Below are 26383 nucleotides of genomic sequence, written 5' to 3'. Positions count from 1 at the left end.
AACAACAATCTTTATAAATCTGCATCAGTTTTTCTTAAATAAATACAGTAGATATTCTCTCTAGTACTATGCTTTGTATAGTACTAGAGAGGTATAGCAGGTAATGACATAAGATTAGAAGGAAAAGTACTGGCATTGGTGAAGTCAAGAGATAACAGGCCCTCAGGCAATATGTGCTTGCTAGTGGAATTCCTTCCTTCCTGAAAACTTAAAGAATTTATCTACACTTTTATTTTATGCTGTGTTTACTAGTGATGCAAAGTAGTAAACCCAATTAAAAATCAACCATACCTTTCTTGAGGATAATTAGAGCAATATATTATAACATACTTAGTGATGGAAAGGATATACACATGTTCTGTTTAGCTAGAAGTAGAAGCACCAATGCAACCCAATCAAACCCCACCTACCATAGCAATTCAGAAGTCAGAATCTACTCAGAGTTACTCAAAGTACATACATGGGTTTGATACTAAAATGCATCACTGCATGTAAATTGAATTCAGTGGAAGACTTCGTAGATCTCAAAATATTATGTATTTGCTACTAAATAAATCTTGAATCCGAGAGACTTCTGAAATGTTAGTATTTCTGAAATTCAACTAGTCATGCTTTAGGCAACCTGAAAATGCTTGAAATCTATAAAGAAACACATCATACCACAAAACAGTTAAATGACAGGACTTGTTAATTGCTGACATTTTAATGGCAATTACTGAAGAGGCAGTAGGCACAGAAGCGTGTTTTTTCTGATTGAAAGCACAGACATGTAAACAACACTTTGCAAAAAGACAACACAGATCTAAAATAGCTTGTTTCTCTACAGCATTTTATGCAACATTCTTAAAGATCCATCTACCAAACCCACAATAAACACAGTGTGAAGGGAAATACAGTTTTCCCTCAGCAGCATTGTACAGTACCTCTGTAGTTCAGAGAAGGTTCAGACTGAGTTTTTGATGGAGGAACTGGAAAATGTAGGCAAGGAAAGGACAAGAGAAGACATATTAAAGTTTAATTCGCCTCATAAGCCACAATATTCATTAATTACTCCTACTGCTTGTTTTCCTAAATACTACAGAAAAAAACGTTGACTGACAATAGTCCTGCAGAGCTGCTCCAAGAAGCAGTTTATCTGCATTCATATTAATTCCCTTGTGAAGTTGCTTCAACTGCTAAATCGAATTCAGTAAGCAGGTGGCAGCAGAGCTTGACTTTTAATATTCCGTCAGCCCCTGGTGTATCTGTTTCAGGGAAGAAGAGAATGACAAGCACAAGCTTTTCTCAAACCAGCTTTTACAAGCACAGCCTAGGCTTTCAGCATGTCTGATGCCTTACTTGCCAGTGGGAATGTGTTTTAAGAACCCATCTGTTCTGATAACTAAACAGACTGAACATCTACTCAGTGCACAACTCATACACCAACTGCTGCTGAAAACAATGGAATTATTCCTCTTGGAGATGAGAACACAGAAGGTGGAATTTGCTGGAACAAAGAAAACTTTCTGTAAATTTTATGTGTATTTACCAGTGTTCACATCAGACACCATGGGGCAAAGTAAAGAGGAAGGCAGAAAAGGCTGAAATATACTCAGGATAAGGGGGATTTCACTATAATGAAAGGCATACTGAAAGGTTAAAAAAGAATATATATATATATATATATACACACACATATATATAAAAACTGATGCAGAAAGCAATTTAGATAATTTTCTGCTATAAATTCAGCACTGAAGTCTTAGTTTTGACTGTATGAGCTACAACTGGATTCAAGGACCACTACTACACTAGTATATACACCATCGCTTTCATTTTAAAGGAAAAGAGTTTAAGGAAGGCTTAGGCTAATTACTGTAGACGTTGTCCTTGAACTATGAGGAATGAATCTTGTTGAATACTCAGCATGCTCGCTACATTGCTCCAAAATGGCTAGCTTAGTTACAACAAACGTATCTTAAAGAACAAACATGCAACTGAGTTCTGACATGTTGTCAGCCACTTTTTTGACCATCCTAGCAATTCAAAAGAAAAGGAGACATCTGGTTTACTTAAAAGTCTAAGTTCATTTGACTTACACAGAGATAGAACCGTCACTTACCAAAGGAGTTTGAAAGAAGAGACAGAACGTCAACATAAATAAGTAAGTATATAAATAAAAAATAAGCCTGCTGCTCAGCACCTACAAGACTGACATTAGCTAAACAATAAATAAGTATATTTACTGTATTTACTGTGCTGCAAGTCATATCAGTAGAGACAAACTGCAGGAGACAATTTTAATGAATATCACTTTCTGACCTCAAAAGGAAGTAATGCTTGTCGAAGTGCATTTTTAAAGCAGGTGCATTTTAAAGCACATGACACAATTATGCTATTTGAATACACAATCAGGCTGATAAAACTCGAGTCCAAGAAGCTGAGGCTACAATATTGTCTATGAGAACAGAAAGTGCAAATGAATAAATAAGAGAATATAATTTAAAATACAAATACCTCTTAGCTCCTCTTCACTAAACCATCCGTAGCTTTGCTGCTCGAAGGAACTTTCTATGACCTGCCCACAGTCTGCTTCTCATAAACCCTGGTCTGTCGCCTCTGCCTCTCAGCTTTCGCAGGTGCCATGACTATGGCATGTTGCTTCTTTTTTCCCCTCCAACTCACAGCACAGGTAGGCAACAGCTCTGCCTGGACAAGGCCTCTGTGTTATACACACCTGTACTGACAGCAGCTCCAGGAGGTAGCAGAGCTCCTCCTTTTGCCCTGCCCCAGGCCAGCCTGCACCCTGCCAGGGGACAGCCCAGCCTGGCACAAGGCCCAGTAGCAGCCAGGGATGGCTGGGCACACTGCTGTCCTGGCTGCCGCTCTGGGCACGGCTCACTGAACAAAGCCAGGCAGCTCTCAGGACTGAGATGTCACTCTGCTGTTTCAGCTGGGCCCCAAAGCAAGAAGAGCATAAATGCTTTTAAGTCACCTATAATATTGTTAGCACATCATCTAACCCTGCAGTGACTGCTTTCAGTCTCAGCTCACCTCTTTTTCTGTCCCAGGCATACAGCTCTTTTATCCCCAGCTCCTCCAAGGACTTGGTAAGCTCCAGCTCCTCCCCAGTGATGCCATCTCGCAGAAGAACAATGTGCTCTTGACTGACTTCACACTTCTCACAAATAGCTGGGATGATGTTGTGGAGAGGCACCTCCGGGCTAACTCGAACTACAGTCTTCTGTGTTTTCAGGTAGTTCACTACCAGCCTCACAGATTTCTGCAGAAACAAACACAAACTCTCAGCCCTCCCTCCGTGATGGCTAGGCTTCTTCTCATTCCCCAGTGAGAAAGGCATTAGGGACTTCCATATTGTCCTGACTCCTAGGTAAACTTACCGCACATGCACACTATTAAAAAATTATTAAAAGAATAATAATAAAAAAAAAAATCTCAGAACTCCTCTGTCACTAAGGAGACACTCACAGGGACAGGCAAATAAGGAAAAGGAATCAAGCAGACGAAATCCTTGAATGTTTACAAGTATCACTCTGAAAGGCATGGCAGTGTGATTACATATACTGATTCAGCAAACATATTTGGAAAATGGCTACTTCTGAATTTTCATAATAGTCTGAAATATCTTTTTTAGCAGTAAGTCTTTTCCCCTATCCTCAACAAAGTACGGCAAACGAAATATCACCAAAACCTTACCTTCCCACCACACAATCTCACAATCCTCACAATTCAGCCACTACTGCAAATTTCAATCACCCCCATCTTCAATCAAGGGTCTTTATAAGAACAGATTTCAATCTATGTTCAATGTAACATTTTGTCTAAATGCTGGAGTCCAGACCGGCACCTGCTAGACTGCACTGAAATCAGTTATGCTAGTAAAGCAGGTTATAGTCAACCTCAAGCCTCTCCCGTCTGGTTTGAAGGTCCAAGAACTGGAGGAACTGCTTGAAATCACAGGAATGAAATAATGTTTCATTGTCCCATTTTAGCCCTACAGAATACCAACCTCAGGGACCCTTGGCAGAGGTCGCTTCACCTTCTCTTCAGGAACCTTCTCTTTCAGAAGTACCGTCTCTACGTCCAGTGCTCCTATCAAAGTGTTTGGCTTGTAACTCAGAGGTTGCTGGGTTCCTGAAGACTTCAGTTCAAGGCTATGCTGTGATGGATTTAAGCGATACTGGCTGCATAGATCAACCAGGAGATCCATCACAGCTTTACTGTACAGAAAAAAAAACATTTACTGTTAGTGTGAGAAAAAGCAGTAGCTAAAAAATTTACCTCAGTTTTACAGCGGGAGAAAAAAAAAGACAACACAAGCTGAGGATGTGTCACTAGTTAGCCATCTTTGGGAGGGAACAGTGCTAATGCTTTGAAATGCTAAACAGATCAGATAAATTGTTAGGAATTAAATATACTCGCACTTCAGTGTGCATTTATGAGCTGGCAATTAACTATTTGCTATGAGGCAGAAAACAGTGCCAGTAATAGTACTAACAAATATAAGCCAAAAGCGGACAAAGTGCATCTTAACAGCTAAATCCATACATTAAATTCGCCAGTTCAAACCGTGTTCTTGTACATGAAGACAAGATATAAGTAAGTGATGCACTCCCAGTATGGTAAACTCTACCTAGATTTGAACTATCACATAGCACATAGCACAACTCAAAATGGAACATTTAAATTTGAAACAAAAGGTAGACAGGATTTTTTTTTTTTTCTGGCTCTACAACTTGAGTTCCCTGAATCCATTTGACACCAGCAATATTTCCAAGTACAAGTGATCCTTTCCATATTTATTTTGGTGAGAATATTAGCCTTGCATAAAAACATCTGGTTTCAAGTATTTGCATCATCAAGAACTCTTACTGCAGATGTGCTTCTTAACCCATGAGGTTAAGAGTCAGTCACTGCCTCTCTCTTATTCCATACCTCCGCATGGAGCTACTCCATTTTATGTCACTAACTCAACATTCACTGAAGATTGATACTGCCTGACATAGCAGATATGAACCATGTTCTTACACACCCCAGAAATTCTCTTCTACCAAGGTACTGAAGGGTTTTGTTTTTTTCAATCTTCCTTCCTAAAATTCCATCCAGGATCAGAGAAAACAGGTTTAATAAATCTGGAGGGGTTTTTTCTGAAATCTTTTTGTTTCATAAACTAGTATCTGTCATCAACAAAACAATATAAACTGAAAAAAAATATTTACCAGCCATACCCGAAGCCTGTCATCTACATGAGATATTTTTCTTCTAGCAGAAGTGAAACTAAGTGCATAGCCAGCATATTTGCCAAAGGAGCTGGCATCTCTTCTAATGTGCAAACTGGAAAAACTGTACACAGAATCAAAACACAAGCAAAAGTCAAAGACACAAAACCTTTCACAGGTCATTGGCTACCACCATTGTATCTGTAGTTCAAGCACTGCCCCTCAACTGCAAGCTGTTGGCATCCGAGAAACTGCTGCCACCCATCTTCTTCTATGTATATATTGCTGGTCAACAAGTGCTCAGTAAGTTAGTGAAGAACCCTGGAGAGCTAATGGCAAAGATGACGCGAATGGAAAACAAAAGAAGTCCCTTATTAACAGCTGAAAGCCTAAAACACATGTAGGTGACAACTATTCCCGCTCATGAGACAAGAAGGGATCTTCTTTAGAGTAACCTATTTCAAGTTTAACTGAGTTACACAGTGTGAGCTGAAAAAGTGCAAAGGGTGGAAATTCTGAAATAGGTGATCACAGTGAAAAAAGAACACAGAAGATGATGACTGAAGATCAAACAAGGAAAACAGATGTCATTAATATGTATAGGAGGCTTCAGAAAAACAGAGCACTGTGGTAACTGCTATCGTAGAGAGCATCTAAATAGAAACGTGTATTCCCTAAATTGAAACTGTACCTGGTCACTTTGTGATAACTTCTTTGGCACTGTTCTCAAGTTGCAAATGTCTGCATTTCATAGCCATGTTCAATTCATGTAATACACCACAAACCAAAAGAAACATTTACACTTTCTAAGTCTAAACTATAGGAGAGCCCCACCTACACCAATATTTACATGAATATTCATTCATTCAGCTGTGCAGCAGTCAGGATTTAAAAAAGTGTCAGTCCACCTGATATAAATCTTAGCTCGTCTGCTTACACATATTTCGTTTAAACTAAAATTTTCATGTGTTTTTTCCCCCAGCCTTATTACTACTGTTTCAGACAAAAGCAAATAACCTGGCAGAACCGCAATACATGGTGTTTTTGTGCTAGACATTTCTATTTAAAGTGGAATGCATAATATTGTGATAATTCATGCAAATTTGGACAGTTATCTTGCCTCATGCAAACTACTTTATTAAAAAAGACTTTTTAAAAAAAGATCAGCACTTTTTTTCTAAATATAGTTCATCAAAATAACAGTTTGATTCCATGCACCTTCCACTGAAACTATGAAATATGCTCAGAGGCAACCATACAACTGCAAGATTAGAATCCACACCAGCCACCTGAGAAAGTAAGTTGCAGACAATCACCCATGTTAAACAATCTTCTTCCAGACAATGAATGATTCAAAAATCCAGCCAAATTTGAAGTTTCATCTTACTGCTGATAACACAGCAGATGTGCTTTAAATATAACACTTAAGGAAGTCTTCAAGATCCCATCCTCAGCCATGCTGCTCACAACATGCAACTCCTCCATGAGAAGCATCCCCAGGCTTCGTCTGTACCATTTAAGAATACAAACTAAGCAGTATCTCTGAAGCTTTTGAAACAACTTCAAAGTGAATAGCATGCTCTTCCCAAAATGTAAATTTGGGAAAATAGTTTCCTTGAAACTTCAAAAGGATAGAAAAAAATTTGGGGGTGGGGAAGAAGGGAAGAGAAAGGAGGGAGACAGAGGATTTCTACAAACATAATTCAAAATTAATGCATTTCCAGAGAAGTAAGAGGTATGAGAAGTCCTTGCAACAAAATTATTCTTATATCAGATTTCAATTTCAGCAACTTGAAAAATTTTCCTTCTAAACTATAATACAGTACAGTTTCATTTTAAGTAACTCTATGTATATGCCACACATAGAAGCCACTAAGCACAGCAAGAGAATGGTACTGAGCCATCTACTGTCCCAGACCAACTTTTCTGTCTAACATTGGGCTGAATATAGTTCTTGTAAGATGCAAAGTTATTCCTTCATATGCTTCCACCCTGTTCAGATGTATCTGCACTTTATTTTAACCTGCTTTTGAGACCTGATATTTTTATTTTTTTTATATTTATTTGTATATAATTATTTTTAAAAAGTCAGGCAGGTCTGATCATAAAGGATTAACTCTAAAGCCATAATGAGTAAGTTAAATGCCTCCTGCCTCTCCAACTACTCAGAAACACATTACTTTCTTACTTTCATAAAATGTTGCTGAAATTTTGGCTGGAGAAACCAAACACTGTGACAGACACCAAGCAATAATGGTGACAGACACCAAGCAATAATGACTGATATGCAAATACTACCGCACAGCAATAAAACTGGAGGATGAACCCAATTTAAGATTCAGACAACTATTTTTAGCAAAGGAGAGTACTTTCTGTTCTCATATTCTTTACTAAGCTGTTTGACATTTAACACCAATTCTGGACAGTAAAGAATAACTACTTTGTCAGCAACATTTATCAGGCTGAAGTCACGATGAAGTTTGAGCACATCAGGTCACTTGTGTCCTGTTGAGAAAAGACAGCTACAGTTTAAGAGGCAGAAAGCAACTGAGTTGTTTTGAGCATGGCTTGGCTTGATCTCCTTAGATCACACAGACAGATCTATTTTAGAATATAGCCTTGTACATCTAGGAAATAAAGTGTAGGATAAGTTGTACTCTATCAAATGACACTGACTTTCCTCTCCAACTTTCATGCTACAGATATCCATTAAAAACCAATCTCAAACTGGAAGAAAGAATCTTCTTTATTTAAGTCAATGCCAAACACACATTAGCAATCTAAACTGACCAGTGATTGGAAAAACAACAGTAGTGTAAGGGGGATGACCTAAGTCTTTGATATTTTCACAATCTTCATTTAAAAACAGAAAATAGTCATTATTATCTTCTCATGCTCCAAAGCAAAGCAAGCATTTCATGGAAAGATAAGAAGTCTTCCTACACAACCAGCAATGTATACACTAAATACCGAGCTGTACTATGTATTTCCAAAATCTGGAATAAACTGTTTGTTACAGGATGGCAATAAACTCTTAAAGAGAGACTGTCAGCTTGAGTTAACTTTTATAAATAAATCTACGTTAAAACTCCAGATCACAATAAAATACCTTTAAATAGCACACATTTTCTTGTTTTCTTGAACTATCTTTCAAGGAAATTTAATGACAATTTTCTACCCTGTTGCTAATATTTATAGGAACTTTCTTTATAAAAAGCAAAGTAAGACTAACAACATGCTGCTTTGCTTACGTACAGTAAACGAAAGATACATTTTTGACTTTTAACTTGGTTCATCTGTAAGAACCTTAAATGATACTAATTAACTACAGTAGTTATTTGCAAACATCCTCTAGTACTTCTGTGAACTGAATTCCTGAAATTACAGAATCATTTTTCATTATGATGATGCCCAGGGCAAGGTTTTACAAGCTTTTCTGCAACAGAGAAGCTATTTACCCAGGGTACTCAAGAACAGATTTTGCAGAATGCACTTTTTATGATGGCTATGAAAATACTCAAGATTTATAGCACTATAAGCAATGGCAGAATTTGCCTGAAATGTCCTTCCATGATATCACCATAGATAAAACGAATGAACATGGAAAAAGAGTTTATTACCTGCACTAGCTCCCAAACTTGCTTCAGACTAAATGAAACACTTCTTTGTTTTAATCTAGTGTCTTCATCATTAAATGCTTACCTCTGCTTATCATTGTACTTTGTAGGTGTCCAGCTAGCCATGTCAATACAGTGCAGAAAGATGAGAATGCCTGGACTTTCACCCAAACCTGGACACTTAAGACAGACCATACCCTAAATATTTCAGATGCATTTCACTTTTTTTTTTTGTTGTTGTATTCCACATCTCTGAGAACATGAACCAGTGTTCATGTACACAGAATTTCGTGTTGCAGCGGTTAGAAAGAATAGCAGCACACGAGGTCTGTTCACTGATGCAATTGTAATATAGGGCTAAATACAGGGTACCCTTATTTAATAACTTGTTGGGATGATCTACTTCCCTGCTCAGTTTCCACAATCTTCCATTTCCCACAGGCGACTATTAGTGCCTGGTATTTGTCACTAACTTTCCATTCCAAGTGCTCAAGACAGCACTGGGGGAGAATACCTACTACTTGGGTTAGGCACTGGTGATAATCAGCACAAGCAGGAACTTAATAAATCAGGGGCCTAGACCTGTCATGCAGGCAATGGAGAGAAGTGGGCACCTTCACAGAATAACCAAGAGAACGTTTTGGTTGCTTAGAGCGTTTAACATAGACCATACAAATAATGCCAGAGAAATGCCTAAGGTTTAATTTTTGACATTTCTTACAGGTTTTAGTCCACAAACTAGAAACTCTAATAAATAAATTACGCAGTCTCCGTGTATGTGACAGCTAGCAATGGCAAGAATAAAAAACACCTGTGAGAGACAGTGTGTTTCTTGGACAGGGATTTTCCATTTGTCCTCTGCTCCTGTAGCTTGTACATTCTTCAACAGGTCACATTAAAACACTACTCTTGTAGTCTTGGGATTGTTTGGGGTTTTTTTTCTCAGAGAAAAGAACGTATTTTCTAACCATATGACAATTATGTATCTCAGTATACAAAATGCTGCATGAAGATTAGCCTCTTGTTAGCTCCCAGGCGACCTGTATTTGCCAATATAGCACTACCTTTCCTTGGGACCCAACAACCAGTGCATTTCATGTCCTGTTCTACTTTCTAGGCTTTTTCTCTCTTTCACTTATAAGTCCAAATCTCCCCATAAAAGCTCAATGATTGAATGCATAATTTGAGAGCTCTGATAAACACTGCTTTCCTTTAAAACTTTTAACATCACTCTGGTTTTGGGGCTGACCCACACAGGTTGCACTTGTCTCCTAAGAGTCTCTAAGCAAACACCAATTCTTACGAGAAAAGCAGGGTGAAGAATAAAGTACCAGACACTGCACTCTGCTATACACATCTTTCTCAGCCATCAATACACATTAGATGACAAACCATCAAAACAGACTAATATATCAGACCAACAGGAGTAATTTCACAGCAGTGGAGACAAACTACTGCAAAACCTAAATGTAAAATAAGCACAGACCCTGATTTATCAACAGTCATCTACATATTCTCCTAATCTGGTATTATCCCTTTGTACAGTTTCTTGACCATACTGTCGTTTGCTACGGTTTCATCATAGTATTGAATATATTTTTAGAACACTTCCAAATTCTTTCTTGAAGTAAGTCTTCCTCTTTCAAAACAGTTCTTACAGACAGAATGAGAAAGAAGAGCTCCCATGGTGAAGAAAATTAGCTCAAAACTGCCTTTCCAGTACAGTTTGCCCTTGATTGTACCTTATGACAAGGAGAATCTGTCTTTCTGTGGAAAAAAAAAACAATACACTTTTATACAAAAAAGGCTTCCTAAATACCAGCAGATGCCTTGCTGTCTACACAACGTGTTTGTGAAGGCAGGAGCTCTGAATGCAATGAATCATTCATCTTTTGAACTTGCTTCTCGGCATGACTCCAGACAGGCATTATGTCAGGAATTCTGTTTGCCAGAAGCAGGTACTTTCACTGTATCAAACCCACTCTGTATTATCCAGTGTGATACAACTCAACACTAGCCTAGTGACACTACATGGAAAAGACAGATCCATACATGTATGGGAAGAGAGTGACAAAATTACTGTTAAATCCTTCCTGCTCCAGCAGTAAGGGCCCTTTATACATAGCTCTCAGAAGACTTCCTACAAAAGCTGCCAATAATGCAGAGAGAAGCATGGCAGAGAAACTCCATCAACTCAGAAATGGAGACTTTAGTACCAGCAAGTACACCACTGGGAACAGAGGGCTCCAGAAAGCGGGAACTAATCAAAGCCTTACCTTCCTAGTACTGTGTTCCTCTGCTCCACCCCGCTGGGTAAAATGACTGTGAAGTCCACCAATCTGTTTATCATGTTCTCCTTCACGCTCACAAGGCTCTGATCAGAAATCAAAGCTGTCTCTGTGGGTGACTTGTGCTCACTCTGAATTCTACTTGCAGCAGAAGGTTGACTTGGTGGAGGAGGAGCACGAGCTTTCATTCTTCTCCTTGAGAAATAAAGACAAGAAGAAAATTAATCACTTCCTGTGAGCAAAATACATTAAAAAAATGCTCTTTCAGCCATAATCTCAGATTGTTTAAAAAAAGCTTCTCTAATCCAAGCAACTCTTCTTTACAATGAAACTTTTCAATGGACTTGCATTTGCCTCCTCTCTAAAAATACGCTAATTTTTTAATGATGCACTCACTCCTACTGTTTGTTTTCCATGCCCCAGGGGATGAATCAGTTCCATAATTAGGATATGAAATAATCATTATTCTGTTGAGTATGAAGCATACTCCTCTGAAGAGATTAACAGAAAAGCTGGGTCCAGTCCAGACCTGACTCAAGAAATTGAGTTGTATTTATGTACATGAATGTTTCCTCCAAGTCAGAGCAGCAGGAGTGGAAGTAGGGTGAAGTTTCATCCAGCTATATTTGGGTTCCACAGTATTACTCTACGTGAAGTATCATCTCTTCCTCTGCTCTAAGTAGTATTAAATCTGGCTCATCATACTTCATAGGGAAGCAGCAGGGAAAGGTCAAACGTGAATGGAATCATTCCTTACCATGCAACTAATACTAAGAGACTACAACTTTTTGAAAGCACCCTGAAGAGAACTCATTCTCCAATAGTAGGCTATATGCCATGTTCAACACAGAAAAACTGCATAACTTGCACCAAACAAGCAGTGTACTTCACGGAGCTATATAACCACCACAAACTCAAAGTTTACTTCACTGGCAAGCAGCCAGAGAGATAAGCGCCATATGTGTACTGTTAAACTTCTGAATAGCTGGCCTTATACCAAGCACATGTCTGAAGAGGATTAATTCTGATGATTAATATCCCAGTGACCTCTTCTGACTAGATTTATGCCTAGTTTAAGTCAGATTTTAGTGTAACAGATGGAAAAAGCAGTAAAATATTTACTGGGAAATTATTACCCAGGCTTACTGCCTGCATTTTTGAATCTGCCTGATTCTAGGGTGCAGGAAGAGAATAGACTATGATTCTGCGTATCATTTTCACCCTGCAAACAACACAAAAAGAGGTCCAGAAGAGAGGAGTACAGAGAAAACACTCTATGCTTAATACCCTGCAAAGCTTAATGGTTGAATCAGTCAAGAGCGAAACTGTGTTCAGGGAGAAAAAAATTAAGTTAAAAACTGAACAGAATTAATACCAAACCAGCACTTCTTTAATTAGAGATAACCTCTACTCTCACAGACAAACAGACTAACACACAGTTTGGATTACCAGTATCAGCTTCTGGAAGAGAAAAAAACCCCAAAAAAAGTAAGAGCTACATCACATAACACACACACGCGCGCAAAAGAATTCAGAAACAAGCCGAACCCCCCACACTTTTTAATCAGCATTTGCATCTGACCAACAATTTCTATGGCATGTCTCTACTTGCACAAAATCACTACACCGCCCTGCAAATGCATTCTTCAGTGAGATCCCAGCAGGACACTACAAAATCAGCAGTGATACCGATACTTTCATTTCATGAGTGCATAAGAAATGGCATTCCTCTACAAATACAAAGGGAGAGTTACCTCCACATTCCACATTTACAGCAACCTCTCTTCCATGGGAAATTTTCCCTGAACATTCACTTTTTATCCTGTATACACCCAATGAGTCACACAGTCATCAGTCACTAACTTGCAGCTCCCCGTGGAGGTGGTGATAAAAAGTTCAAGCCTTTACTGTTTGTCAAGCTACCCTGATTTTCTAAGTCCATCTTGATCTTGTATGTTCAGCTTCATCTTCTGCTCAGATCCCTTTACATTTGCCTAAAGTTTTTATTTGTAAGCAGGTGGGGAGAGGCACAGGAGTTTTGCATAAATCTAGATCGTGCCAGAGTAGTTTTACTCATGCAGTGCAATATTTAAGGGCTTCAGATCAATTTACAAATGATGTAATTCTTGCTCTCCATAACAGAAACTGCACATAAGCAGTCACAGAGATTCACATCAGCTTGTTTCTTAAAACAAGCTTTTCTTTCGTTTTTAAAGCTTGTCCTATAATGTGGGAGGGGACAATTCCAATACAGTGCTTCTGCCAAAGTACAAAAGGCAGTGGGAAGAAAAGAAGCCGGCAAGTGTCCTGAGCCTGGCAGAACTAGGGGGTCTTTAATTATGGTTTACCTGGACTTGTAAATTCCAGACCTCACAGTGAACAGAGACAGAAGAAATAAAGCAACGGTAATAAAATAAACATGAAACTGAAAGCAGCTGAAACTAAAGAGATTTCAAACTTCAGGGGAGAAATGATGAATGACTGAGTTTTGAGCCTGATGAAGGAGCTGAAAGTAAACTGTGATTATGCTGCAGTGGTTGCTCCCTAGCAATAACATAAAGCCGCACCTGGTTTTCTGAAGGAACAGGCAAACAAGGCCAGGCACTTCAATACCACTTTACAGCTCTGAAACAGGAGTGCAACTTTTATATGGCTACTTTTTATGTACCCTACAGCCAAATCTGCAGTTCTAGACCTTGTACAACACTGCTTAGGGCTAGGGAGGGCAGTGTGTGTCAGGAAATCAGGCACCATACCATCAAAAGCATCAGCTACACACTGACCAGTGATGTTCACTTTACCTCAGTAAGATCTGTAACAATGCATATTCTTTTTGGCACTACATGGTCAGTTTCCCTTTTCTTCTGTGCAGAAAGGACAGCGCAGGTCCATTTTCTTCAGAGACACCAGAGAAAGGAAAAGGGAAAACATTCCCACTGCAGTCTTTCTAACCTAGCAACAGTTCAGGTGACCTCTTATGAACTTTTCCACAATAGAAACTACATGTTCCCTTGAAACACTGTGACTGCTTTAAATGACTGGTTTTCAACATTTTCCAAATGACATATCTCAAACTAGTTCAGTGGAAGCAGATCCCTTTAAAGTTCACATTTGTAGAGTGATACATGGCACAGTTTTGCATTTGCTAGCCAACTTTCTGAACCATCTCAGAAACTAACTCCACCAGGCATACACTTAAACCCACAGCTCTAACTCTACGTTGGTACTGCATGAGCAGCTGCCTTTTGACAGGCTCTAGCAACTGCAGTGAGAAGGTGCTGAGAAGCCTGTTAATACTATTGAATGTGAGTGAGAAAAGAAATCCTTCTTTCTCTGTCACAATGATCATACAGGACAATAAAAAAGCACTCAGTAAGAAAAGTCTTTTTGTCCCCCCACTAAAATGCACAGAGAAAGCATGTGATTTAAAAGCCTGTTTAAGCATGGGTACTTTCAACTCTATAAACAAAACACACTATAAAAAAGTTTCACGCCATTCTTCAGTACAAGTTAAATTCAAAGTAAATTCAGCTCAACAAAAATTTTTCCTCCACAAACATCTTTCCCTCTGCTCAGTCCTAAGATACTTGTTAAGACCCCTATCTGTCTGTAGATGAAGTTACAAGCAGGAACACTTCAAACATATGATGCACTCATGGTTACACGAATGCTTCAACTCAGCGTAAGGAAAACACAGTAAAAGCAATCAGCTGATTCTAATACACAAATGTACAGTGCCTTTTTCTGAGGCTTGAAATAGTTCATCTCACTTTACCATAAGCTGAAAAACATGCAAATAGCCAGGAAATAATTAGGCAGAATATATAAATAACCTACCAGCACTAGTCCCAGAAACACCATCAGGATTCTCAAAATGGAAAAGGAAAAATAAGCCAACTGACCAATAAGACCAGTATTTCTGTAGCACAGCACATAGAAGAAATGCAACAAAAATGAAGAAAAGTTTCACCAGATGAAGAACTTTAAGGCAAGGTAACACAAGCCCTTTGGACCTACACTTTATTAATATGTAACTACCAAGTAATAGGATGCAACCTGGACTTTACAATCCAATCCTGCAAAAAGGTGATCTCTCTTTCAAACAGAATTGGTCCTGGGACTTCCACCCCCCATGGGAATGCTATGCAGAGATTGTCTTTATTCTCATAAGGTCTAATGTGCACAGACACACACCATGCTCAAGAAAATCTGGAATCCTCTTTGCCCTGCCCTGTAAAGCAAAGGCAGCTTTACAGGTACAAGTCAGACTTCAACCCATGGATATCACCAGGAATTCGGCAAGAGCTCCAAACAAGAACAAAAAAGCCCCAATCAAATCCAAACCAAAAAAAGCAACCAACCCTCAACACACCAGAATTACAGGCAAAATTAATTTCTGACATAGCTAACAACTAACACAAGACCTCCAACTCGGTCAAGTCAATCTGCAGTCTTGTCAACGCACAAGCCTGGAACAGTTACAGAGGGTTACTCTGTGAAATTCACGTATGTCCCATCTTGTAATCAGAAGGCACAAATAAGCATGAATGCTCAGTGCTAAGCACAGCGTGTCCTTGGGTGGAAAACGGAGTAAACATTCTTAGCTTTCAGGTGGTCGCACTCCTGTAGTCTTTTGAGGGGAAATCCATGCACATTGCTGTTTGAGGAAAAAAAAGGCAATGAATACCTTACCTTCACTCTCCCTCTCCGGTGACTTCCATTGCACAGCTAGAAACCCAGCCATGAGGCACACCTTGAACTCCAAACCATGAGGACACACACAGCACTGCAGAAGTCACTCCTGCCTCGCAATCCAGCCTTCAAAGCAGCTACCTTCAGAGAACATTTCTTCTTAACTCTTTGCTGCTTATGGCAAAGCAAACTCAGATCATAGGCTGGAAAAAAGACACCTGCTTTATAGTAAGCCAAGTTTCCTCTTCGTAAGTAAAATCCCTCCAGCTTCTAGATGCAGCAGCTCAGAAAAAGTACAACACAATACAAATGTAAAGGAAATACAGACAGATTATTAGCACCAGTGTGAAACTATCTTAGGACTTCTGAAAATGGAAAACAAAAGTTAAAGAAATCCGACAGAGATGGAGAAGAGAAACTAGGAGAGCACCAGAGTGTCTATAACTACTAAAGAGGCAGGAGCTGATCCAGCCTTTAATTGTCTCATACACAGAAGTAAAGTACAGGTCTAAAATATATTATAGTAACTTATTTCCAGCATTATTTTCCAACATTTTGTAACATTTATAATATTACAAAAGTACAGCACTTTCTAAACATCTGAAATCTTCAGCAGACACTAAGATCTAATGAATTGGATTACTCCCACGTGGATATGGCTCAGGGAACAGTTATGGTTCCTTACGCTACTTTATTTTTTTAAATAATACTGTTTTATTTAAGCAGTCTTTATTTGAGTTCCTGGGTACTACAGTACATATAATTATTTCACACTTTTCTCTTTTGTAATATTTATTTGAATTTCATATTACTTTTAAAAAGATCATTCAATTTCTAAAGCAGGATCACACTGACAGACATGATGAAATGATTCCCTTGTGGGTGTGCTAGAGTCACCCAAAATAGACAAGAAAAAATAATTTGTTTTTGGCAAAGAAATGAAAGTTAATTATATTTTTAATCTTCCATTTGATTATACTGATGAGAAACCCTACAGCTTTATGTATTTTAAAAACAGGTTTAATGCCAGAAGGGAAAAAAAGAAAAGACCAGAGGCAAACTGAATGAAAGCATCTGCAGAAGAGGAAGCAGGGGTGGAAGTACATGACCATGCTTGCCCAAGGGTAAAATTAGAGAAAAATAAACAAGTCAAGGTGAGATGATACAGTGCAACGGAAGTAATCCTTAACATTGTACCTCTAATTTCATATTTCACAAACTTAACCAACCAATCATGAAAAAACATGGTGCTGCAGTTTCCCAGTCTCAACAGTAAAGGTGAGTAAGCTCATTATTATAAATTTTGCTACCATGAATCTCTCCCCAGATGTGACCCATTTCATGAGAAGCTGAGATGTGTCCCAACATATGGCAGAGATCTGACTGCTCCACTTCTTGTGAAGCACTGCACACCTGCCAAACAAGAGAAAATCGGCTTCTATCTGCCCGGGACTGCAGACTCCAGCAGTGACACTAAGTGGCTGAACTATCAAAAGCTCATCCTCTGCCAGGAATGCCAAATGACTTATTAGTCTATGGCTGGTATCCCCAAATACACTTATTTTTTATACATCAAACACATTTTAGGTTAAAAGTACATTATCTTCCAATAAAAGACTAATCCTCCTTCCAGTCACTGAGACATTCCCTCAAGATCCAGTACAAAGTAGTTCATGTATCAGTTTTATGATACAGTCAATTTTTAGGGCCAGAAGTCATAAGCACAAACACTTGATTACCTGCAGTGCAATTCACCTCACTGCTCCTTTTGAGAACCCTCAGAATAAAAGTAAGGATAGAGCTGTACGCTGGGTGAGCTTTAACTGATCAAAGAATAGTATTACAGCATACAAATGCTTTCACACCTGTTAATCACAGTCACACTAGGGAGCCTAACATATCTACCTGTATCAGTTCCCAAAACAAATAGAACACAAGCCCTAGAGAAAATCTTTTAAAAAGCAGCCAAATCCCAGGATTTGGGCAGATGCCCACTTCAGTTAATGACTGAATAAGCACTGTGAGGTCTGTATCACTAATAGCTGTATCACAGGACTTTTGAGATACCACCCACATGTTCAGTGTGTGGCAAAGACCACACTACGAGCTGGTGCCATCACATGCAATTCCACCACGCTGTGCATCAGTAAAGAAGAGAGAAATGGGAGAGCAGGTAACATTATGTAAATATCTGCCTCATCTGCTGAAACATGTGCTGAAGAAAAACAGAAGTCTTCTGCGGTTAAAGGCAAGAAAGCATAGATGAGTTACTCTGGAACATTAAATTCCTGCAATCTAAACTGCAGTAGTACTGCATATCTGAGTCAGAGATACACCAACAGTTGCAACTCTTTAGCCTAGGAGATGTGATCAGAAAAAAGACCACTAACAATTCCTACTGGAGGTTGGGTAACATGCCTTCAAAAAAATTTGGTCTAGAAAAGCAAACCTAGAAAAATAGCACACTAGGTAGGGATGGTGAAACCATGGTCTTTTCCCAGGGACATCTGTCAGAGAAGGTCCAGATCAACCAAAACACAGATAAAGGCAAAAGACATTTAGGCTTTAGGACACAAATATGTTTAGCCACCAGCACCTGAGCAAAAACTACCTCTGTTTCACACTGACCAAAATCAAGATTGCCAAGCAATGGCTGTTAAAGTGACTTGAGGGGAATCAGCAATGCGCTACTGCAAAGCATTTAGTAACCAACTACCCAATCTGACTCCCACCAGTATTTTTTACTTCTTCCTCTGTTATTCACACATGTTTGTTTTTTCCCCACTTACACAGTACTGAGCTATTAGTCTCACTCCATTCCAAGCAATAGTAATGATGATGATGATAATAGAAATGATTGATAATAATAATGAAAACATTGCTCACGCTCATGTGAAACGTTGTTCAGTTCCTTTACTGTGACTAAATCAGGCTGCTTTGACTGGTATGCTTAAATAAGAAAACAGAATGATTCTATTTTAATGTTACTGATGCTTAAGCACAGTGTTATTGGTTAGTATCCACGCTAATACTCCAAGTGTAGGGCACTGTTCTATTCTCAGTGGTTTCAAATCTTCACTTGAGCTGTTTTAAGGATGCTCAGATCAGCAGACAGAAGGCTACAACCACAAAGACAGATACTGCACACCCAGTTCCCTGCAGACGGCAAATCCAGTGGCTGAGCTGCAGAAATCACAAGGTCAAATCATTTACCTAGCAAGACAACTAGTGAGATTCTTTAGCATTATTCATGAAATTATAGTCAGATTCATGTTGGCTAACTGCATTCTAACTAACCATGCTCACCTGTGGAAAAAAAATGGCATGGAAACAAAGCCAAGAGCATTTCTAAGCAAGCTGAAATCACTCCTGGCATTGTACCCTCCACATGTTGCAGGTAAACATACATCCTTCAGTTGCACTCACTCTGCTACCAGTCAAGTGTACTTCTGCAAGGGCACTACAAATGTCACCCATGTGCCTCATGCCACAACTCTACACTGAGCTCTCCAGTAACACTCTAAGGTCTGGAAAGGTAACTTACTAATTGAACAGGCTTTATGAGCACCCAATAATTACATTAGTTTTCACAGAATCATAGAATAGTTAGGGTTGGAAAGGACCTTAAGATCATCTAGTTCCAACCCCCCTTCTATGGGCAGGGACACCTCACACTAAACCATGCCACCCAAGGCTCTGTCCAACCTGGCCTAATAGTAAACCATGGGAATAATTCTCTTCAATGAGATGATAATTTGTTTCAAGAGGGGTCAAAGAATAAAGATATGCTTACACAAGCCTGAGGCTAGCTCAGAAATACACTGCGTGCCAAGTCCCTTAAAGTTATAGGTGCTGTACATATTTCAGTGTGATTGTCCTTTGTTATCTCTTATCAACAACCACCTTCAATAAGGCTATTTAAATAAACAAATATAAAATATATTGCTAAGCAACACTGATTTACAAGCTTTCCTAGTGTGACTTCCACTGTCAATTAAGATGCAACTTCCAAGACACGTTTACACTGCATTACTGAGCAAATGTATCCCAGACTGTGCTTTGGTTTTGTGCACACAGACTTCACAACCTCACTACTACCTACCAAGAATGAACCACTCGCTAGAGGCTTGAAGACTCAGTAGATACGGCCCTACTGCAGCAAAGTGCTTTCTTGATTGTTTACAAGGGACACAGAAGATGGAATAGCTTTGAAAGAATCAGATAAAACCAATATATATTGCTAGTGAAATCCTGATGCAATTTACTATGCTGGCTAATTCCTAGTTTTATAAGACAGTGAAGTGTCCCTGCATGGCAAGGGGTTGGAACTACATGATCTTAAAGTCCTTTACAATCCAAACTGTTCTGTGGCTCTATGATTACTGGGCTCTTCAGTGGGAAACTGCCAGCACCATAACTACAGGGATGACAAGCTTATCTTCAGAGCTAAAACAAATTCCCTAAAAGATTTAACAATTTTCATGAGATACATTTTGCATTCACTTGTAGAGAAATAGATCAGAGATGCTACAACATTCCTTTCTCTTAATTATCTTCTTAATTAGCATTTATAATTCAGTCTTACTTCATACTCCATCACACAGTAAGAAATCAGGTGCATCAATATATTAAAAAAAAAGGTTAATGAAGCAAATACTCAGTGTCAATGAGATATAGAAACATAGTTTCAACACAACACTAAACTGCTCTCAGACCCCATATTTATGGGATGCTACAGGTATTTTTATCAGGAAATCCAACTGCTTCAGGCGATTTTCTGTGTATCTTCTTCGTACTGACTGACTTAGTAGAATCTCTTATGAGGATCTCATGTATTTTGCCTTCACTTGTAAAATACTCTCTTCTTTCTGAGTGAAACAGGAATACTTCTTAGTTTAAACTGAAATGTATTTTGATTTATTAGAAGAAAATTTACAAATTAAACGTAAAGCAATAAACCCTACTCCAACTCTACTGCAGTTGAGAAACCTACATTAATATAAAACCAGACAGTCCAATGAAAAAGAAAACTGCAAATGTTAACACAGATAAATACACTCACAATGCCAAACAGCTGATTAGTAGGACTCTGAAGTTTCATTTTGATTCATCAAGTAAGAACAGAAATGTTTTAATGATTTTTATATGTCAGCAAAACCCATTTGTCTAGTTAGTTTCCATTTAAAATTCCATTTAATGTATCCTGTAGGCACATGTGGTACTTAACAGATTTTAAATCACGCAAAACAAAAAAGGATGTGATATCAACTGAGTACTTAACAGCCTCACACAGTGCAAAGCATGCTATGAAGAAAATCTTGATAAATCAGGCATGTTAACACACCCAGACAGTATCAAATGAGAGAGGAAGCAGCCAAATACCCTCCTTCTTTATCACACACATTCAAATCAGGGATGATTATTCTGGGCATTTTACTGATGTGTGGCACTGTCTCCGGACACAGGAGACAGACAAGAGTCACTGTTGTAATGTACTTTAGGGTAAAACCAAGACCTTGCATCATCTCCATCAGCAGACTGAAGCCATGGGAATGGTGTTACCTGATATAAATGAGAAAACATTACCAAGAGAGCAGATGTATCCACTACTTAGGAGCTTTAAAAGCTACTCAGAGATAACCCAATGCAAACATGCTTGAGGCTGCTCTGTAAGTATTGGTGGGGCATCACAGCAGGGACAGCAAGATTGTGCAGACATGCCTGAGCTAGCTTCAAACTCCTCAGAGCCTACAAAACCCACACAAGAAGCAGGGTATATCAGATCATCTTATAACATGAACTGCCATGGTTACACTAGAAATGGAAAAAGGACACATCTCGAATGCAAGCACCAAAACCCATTGTACTTTAGAGCTACTCTTTCAACCAAGAGAAAAGATTTCCATCTCCTTGACAAAACCAGTGAAACAGCAGTATTAACAATGTCTGATTCCCTTTGGTTTCTTTGTCTTCTTGGGACTGATTTTGATAACAAAAAAGGTAAGAAGTTTCACAAGCTTTTTCCCATTATGGAGCACTTAATGCCTGCCTTAACTCTGGACCTTATCCTGCTGCTAACATCAGAGTAGGGTGGTTTACAAGGCCTCTTCCCTCTACCATCCACCAACTTTACACAGGCTTATAAAAAGCTGTTGTATTAGGCTTATCTCTGCCTCTGTCTATTAAACTCAAATCAAACTAATGGCTGAAAAAAACAAATAATCAATTATCTTTCAAGAAAATACAGGCAAAAAATATCATCAAATAAACTTCCCCTTGCATGAAAATCACATTAAGATCTGGCATTGCATGGCTGTGCAAGCTGTTGGCAGACTATACTGAAACAGGGGTGTCTGTCCTATCTGAAAGCTACTACCTGGGAAAATTCAATGGAAATAGAAGAGTTAAGAAGGGATTAACTACAGAGTTTCCTCCTCACAACCGATAAAAACCAAAACAAAGAAATCTGGGACTCAGTGAAGTCAATGGGAGTTTTACCACTGACCCTGCAGAAAGCCCAATTTTCAGCCTGGCAGAACCTCAGCAGAGCTCAGTTTCAGCTCTGTGTTGACAGTCCCACTTGCTGCCTGCCCCAGCCTGAAGAGAACTTCCAAGCTCCAGGACAAAGCTGAGCAGCAGCATGGCATCTAATGAAGCTTTGGGATGCTGAAGGCAACTGCATAGTACTTCCCTGGGCATCTAACTAGCTGCCTTTTAAATCTGCAAAGTTCTCTAATATGTTCTTACTACATCTTATTGAAAACAGACACTATCAAATATAACTAATGTATTAAAGAAAAGGAAGGGGGGGAATCCAATAAAAAGACAAGCAAGCCTATCTTTCTGTGTTACCACTCGACCTTGTATCATTTCCGATTCTAAAATGAGTCAGAGAGGTCAAGGAAATCTGAGGACACAAGATAAAGTCAGAACGGCCACACCACATCCTCTTTGGTCGCCTCCTCTGAAATAGGAAGGTCATTGGCATAGTGATAATTGGTGAAATTATCAGCATACAGAGAGCGTTCTCTGAGCCAGGGCCTTACAGTAGCTCACTTGACACATGCTGGCACAGTTCTTCCCAAAGAGAGATGAGTGCACTCAACAGCTAGCAAATCTAGCATCCTCTCTGATGTTTACCGGACTTTACTGGCCAGGAAAATCCTGGATGCAGCCTATAGAGCAAGGTCCCCCGAACGCTTCTGCTGAGCCTGACACAAACTGCACCCAAAGCAAAGCAGCAAGGCAGGAGAAACACAGAGTAACATCTACCAAAACAAAAGTGAAAGGGACTCACCTTCCTAACTAAGTCAGAGGTTTCCACCCTGAATACAGAAGACACAGATGGTGAAAAGGGAGTTGAAAGATTTGAAGACAGCATTTCAAGTTTCTGAAAGCCATAGCTGGCCCCTCAACAAGTAACATAGAGCTCCAGTATTTCTGACAGATCCTCCAGAAAGACTACCTCCTTTTATTTTGAAACTAAACCAAAAAAAAAGCATATTCTTCCTCACTTCTCAAAGAAAAAGTAATAACTTCCAGTGTAAGATCTTATTTACCATGTTCTTTTGAGTGCCATGCTTGGAATATAGGCCATAGCAAAGGCATGCATACAGCTTTTACCCTTCTCACACCCTCTTTTGTAATATAAATCGAAGCAAAAAAAAAAGTTACTGGTTTATATAAATAAAACAATTTTTCTCCACAAAATTATACCTTCAAAAGGTAGATTTCTCAAGTGGTCAAGTTAATTAAAATCGATGTTATTGCAAGAGTTCTATTTCAAGATTTTGGCACCTCTCTTTATCTTACTAAAACAGACCATGTAAAATCTTTCACTGTGGGCTACCGCAGGCTCATGACGTATTCCCAGACAGTTCTGCTGTAAGGCTCATGTATTGGCTCATGTATTTTGTAAACAAACAAAAACACTGATAGCATTCATTACACAAATGTAAATTTTGTTTTCAGTTTCTTACCAGCACCAAACCCCAAAACTTCCTCCTCTGCAGGCTACCTGGTTAACAGGTATGACAGAGTACATGCACCTAGTGGCACACACATCTGCCTACAATGAATCATTAACACAATCCTTTAGCAGGAAGGTAAGCAGCACCCAGCCTTAGCCCCATGGACCAGTCATCAGCCTAAGCTGCCAAATGAATCCTGAAACCAACAGAAAAGCAGGGAGTGACCAAAATCAGACTGAGGTGGAGGGGTCAGAATCAATTTTGACTAACATAGGGTCATGGATTAAGCCCAGCTGGTAACACAGAACCACACAGCCATTCACTCACACTCCTCCTTTCCCCCCCCACTCCAGGTGGGATGGGGAGGAAAGAATGTAAACCCCACAGGTTGAGATAAGAACAGTCCAATAACTAAAGTCTAATACAAGAAGAAGAAGAAGAAGAAGGGAAATAACAAGGAGAGAGAACATAAAACTAAAAGGGAAAGGAAAAGAAAACAATAAGCACAAGTGATGCACCTGCCAACAGATACCCAGCCTGACTCAAGCAGCGATCTGGACCTTCCGGGTAACTCCCCACAGTTTATATATGGGCATGATGTGCTGTGGTATGGAATGCCCCTTTGGCTAGTTTGGATCAGGTGTCCTGTCTCTGCTTCCTCCCAGCTTCTTGTGCCCCTCCTCACTGGCAGAGCATGAGAGACTGAAAAGTCCTTGATCACAGTAACCATTACTCAGCAACAATTAAAACATTGGTGTGTTATCATCACTGTTCCCAGACTAAAGTTGAAACACAGCAGTGCATCAGCTGCTAGAAAGGAGAAAAATAACTGCTACAGCTGAACCCAGGACACACAGGCACGAGGACCACCAAGCTTCTTTCCACAGGACACCAACCACTGCTGAAGCTTGTGTCCTAAGTCTAATTCTAGCCCTGAAGAAATAACAGCGATGCTGTCTGAGTTACTCCTGCAAGCTCATCCAGCTCCTGCCCTTCAGGGTAAATGCTGCTAAATGACTGAGGGCTACTCACACCAGTGTGGGAAGGGTGAAGAGTTCTGTTGTACTCTCAGGGAAACAAAAGCATCTCACACCTGTAGCTGCTGCATACTGTAATTGGGAAGAGTACAGGCCTGCTTCTCACCTTCACAGGACATACAGCATGTAAATGCTGTTTTCCCCCTACACAAATGATACAGTGTATATGTATTTGATGTAGTAAGAATGTTACCGGGCTATATGCTATTGTTTCTGCTTCTGAGTCAGAAGTAATATATGAGAAGTATTAAATACTATGTAAGTTGCATTCATTATTTGGATCCAGCTATTTCTGTGCAGCATTGTTTCTTCTATGCAACTTCTGATACAATATTCATCTACAGTACTTTGAATAAAGAAATTATTAGAGACATCTACTGATGCAAGTATGAGCAAAGCAAGCTGATTGCTCCTTGTTGCTAGATGGAAGAACATCGCTGAATGATGCTGGCAAAACAAGGATGCTTCCAAAGCAGACACTAGCCCCTGCCTGTCCAGGCCTCCTAGCAGGCTAAGTTCAATATCACAGCATCAGGAAACAGGATGAGACAGCAAAGGATGGAAATGTCCAGGAAAATGCTTGACCCAACTTATTTTCTCCCACCCTGATTGATTAGGCTGTTATACACCAAAATATTATCACACAATAATGGAAGACATGAGATCCATTACCACCCATGTGTCATCACTGCCCACATTCAGAGCTAGTGAAGAGACACTGGAGGCGTTTACACACCATGAAGTCACTTGTTGGCTACACAGCCAGTATCAGATTCTCACAAGAGGATGTGCTGGTTTTGACAGAGCAGTTGGTCTGCTAGGTCCATAAGCACAGTAACTGAGTACACTGAAGGTTTCGCCTGGCCTGACAGCATCAAAAAAGCATGTTACTTGGTATGAAACATCGTGTGTCCTCCTTTGTGTTTTGTATGACGCAGAAAACCAATGCTTAGAAGCAGATTCCTCCTAACGTAAGCCAGACACACGCAGCAACACAAAAAGTCCACCCCAGGTGAATAAAACACATAAATGCACATGCACAGAGATTAGCCAAAATACTATTTGCAAACAGTCCCATTTCTCTGTCAATATCCAAAGACTTATTAATGCACCAGTCTTACTCCAATTATCCTAACCACACTGCTTTTAAAAGCAAGCTATGCTTTATCATATATGTCCTTGACCACAGGATTAGATTCAGAGAGACGGGGTAGAAAGAGAAGGGTGAGAATTCAATTTTGCCATTACTTCTTCTCTCAAAACAAATAATGAATTAGAAGTTTAATCTTTCACAAATACCCCGCATGTTGATAATCATGGCAAATGACAACTAAATTAAACATATATGCACGGTGTCACGTAACAAGTCTAACTGCTTATTTTTAAACTTGGAAGAATCTAAACAATTGAAAATATCTGGGTTGGGCTCACAAAGTAATTCCACACACCCTTTTCATGCACTCAGTCTGCATAGCTGGTAGTAGTAGATGGCACTAGTAAGACAGAAGAAATCTGAAACAGAAAGACAAAAAAAACTTTCTATACTCATGGTACTAATGA

General features: G+C 39.3%; 1 protein-coding gene across 11 annotated transcripts in view; it reads right to left on the bottom strand.

Annotated features, from left to right (window-relative positions):
* COBL (cordon-bleu WH2 repeat protein) overlaps positions 1-26383 on the bottom strand; it is a 158470-nt gene that overhangs the window by 104920 nt on the left and 27167 nt on the right. For 7 of the 11 annotated variants that reach the window (XM_061369623.1, XM_061369626.1, XM_061369625.1 and 4 more), the window contains exons 2-5: positions 11113-11319; positions 4010-4220; positions 3034-3262; positions 924-968 (exon numbers count right to left, since the gene is read on the bottom strand). In XM_061369623.1, the coding sequence (XP_061225607.1) occupies positions 924-968; positions 3034-3262; positions 4010-4220; positions 11113-11319 (692 nt within the window). Of the gene's footprint in view, positions 1-923; positions 969-3033; positions 3263-4009; positions 4221-11112; positions 11320-15026; positions 15132-26383 lie in introns of those variants that run through there. The other 4 variants (XM_061369627.1, XM_061369618.1, XM_061369621.1 and 1 more) reach the window with 2 other exon arrangements.

Source organism: Neopsephotus bourkii, unplaced genomic scaffold (assembly GCF_033783945.1).
Source record: "Neopsephotus bourkii isolate Nb327-2 ecotype Australia unplaced genomic scaffold, CSIRO-AGI_Nbou_v1 NB_1508, whole genome shotgun sequence".
In the NCBI taxonomy this organism is placed as follows: Eukaryota; Metazoa; Chordata; class Aves; order Psittaciformes; family Psittacidae; genus Neopsephotus; species Neopsephotus bourkii.
Note: the sequence above shows the minus strand (reverse complement) of the source record. Positions and strands in the feature narration are given on the sequence as shown.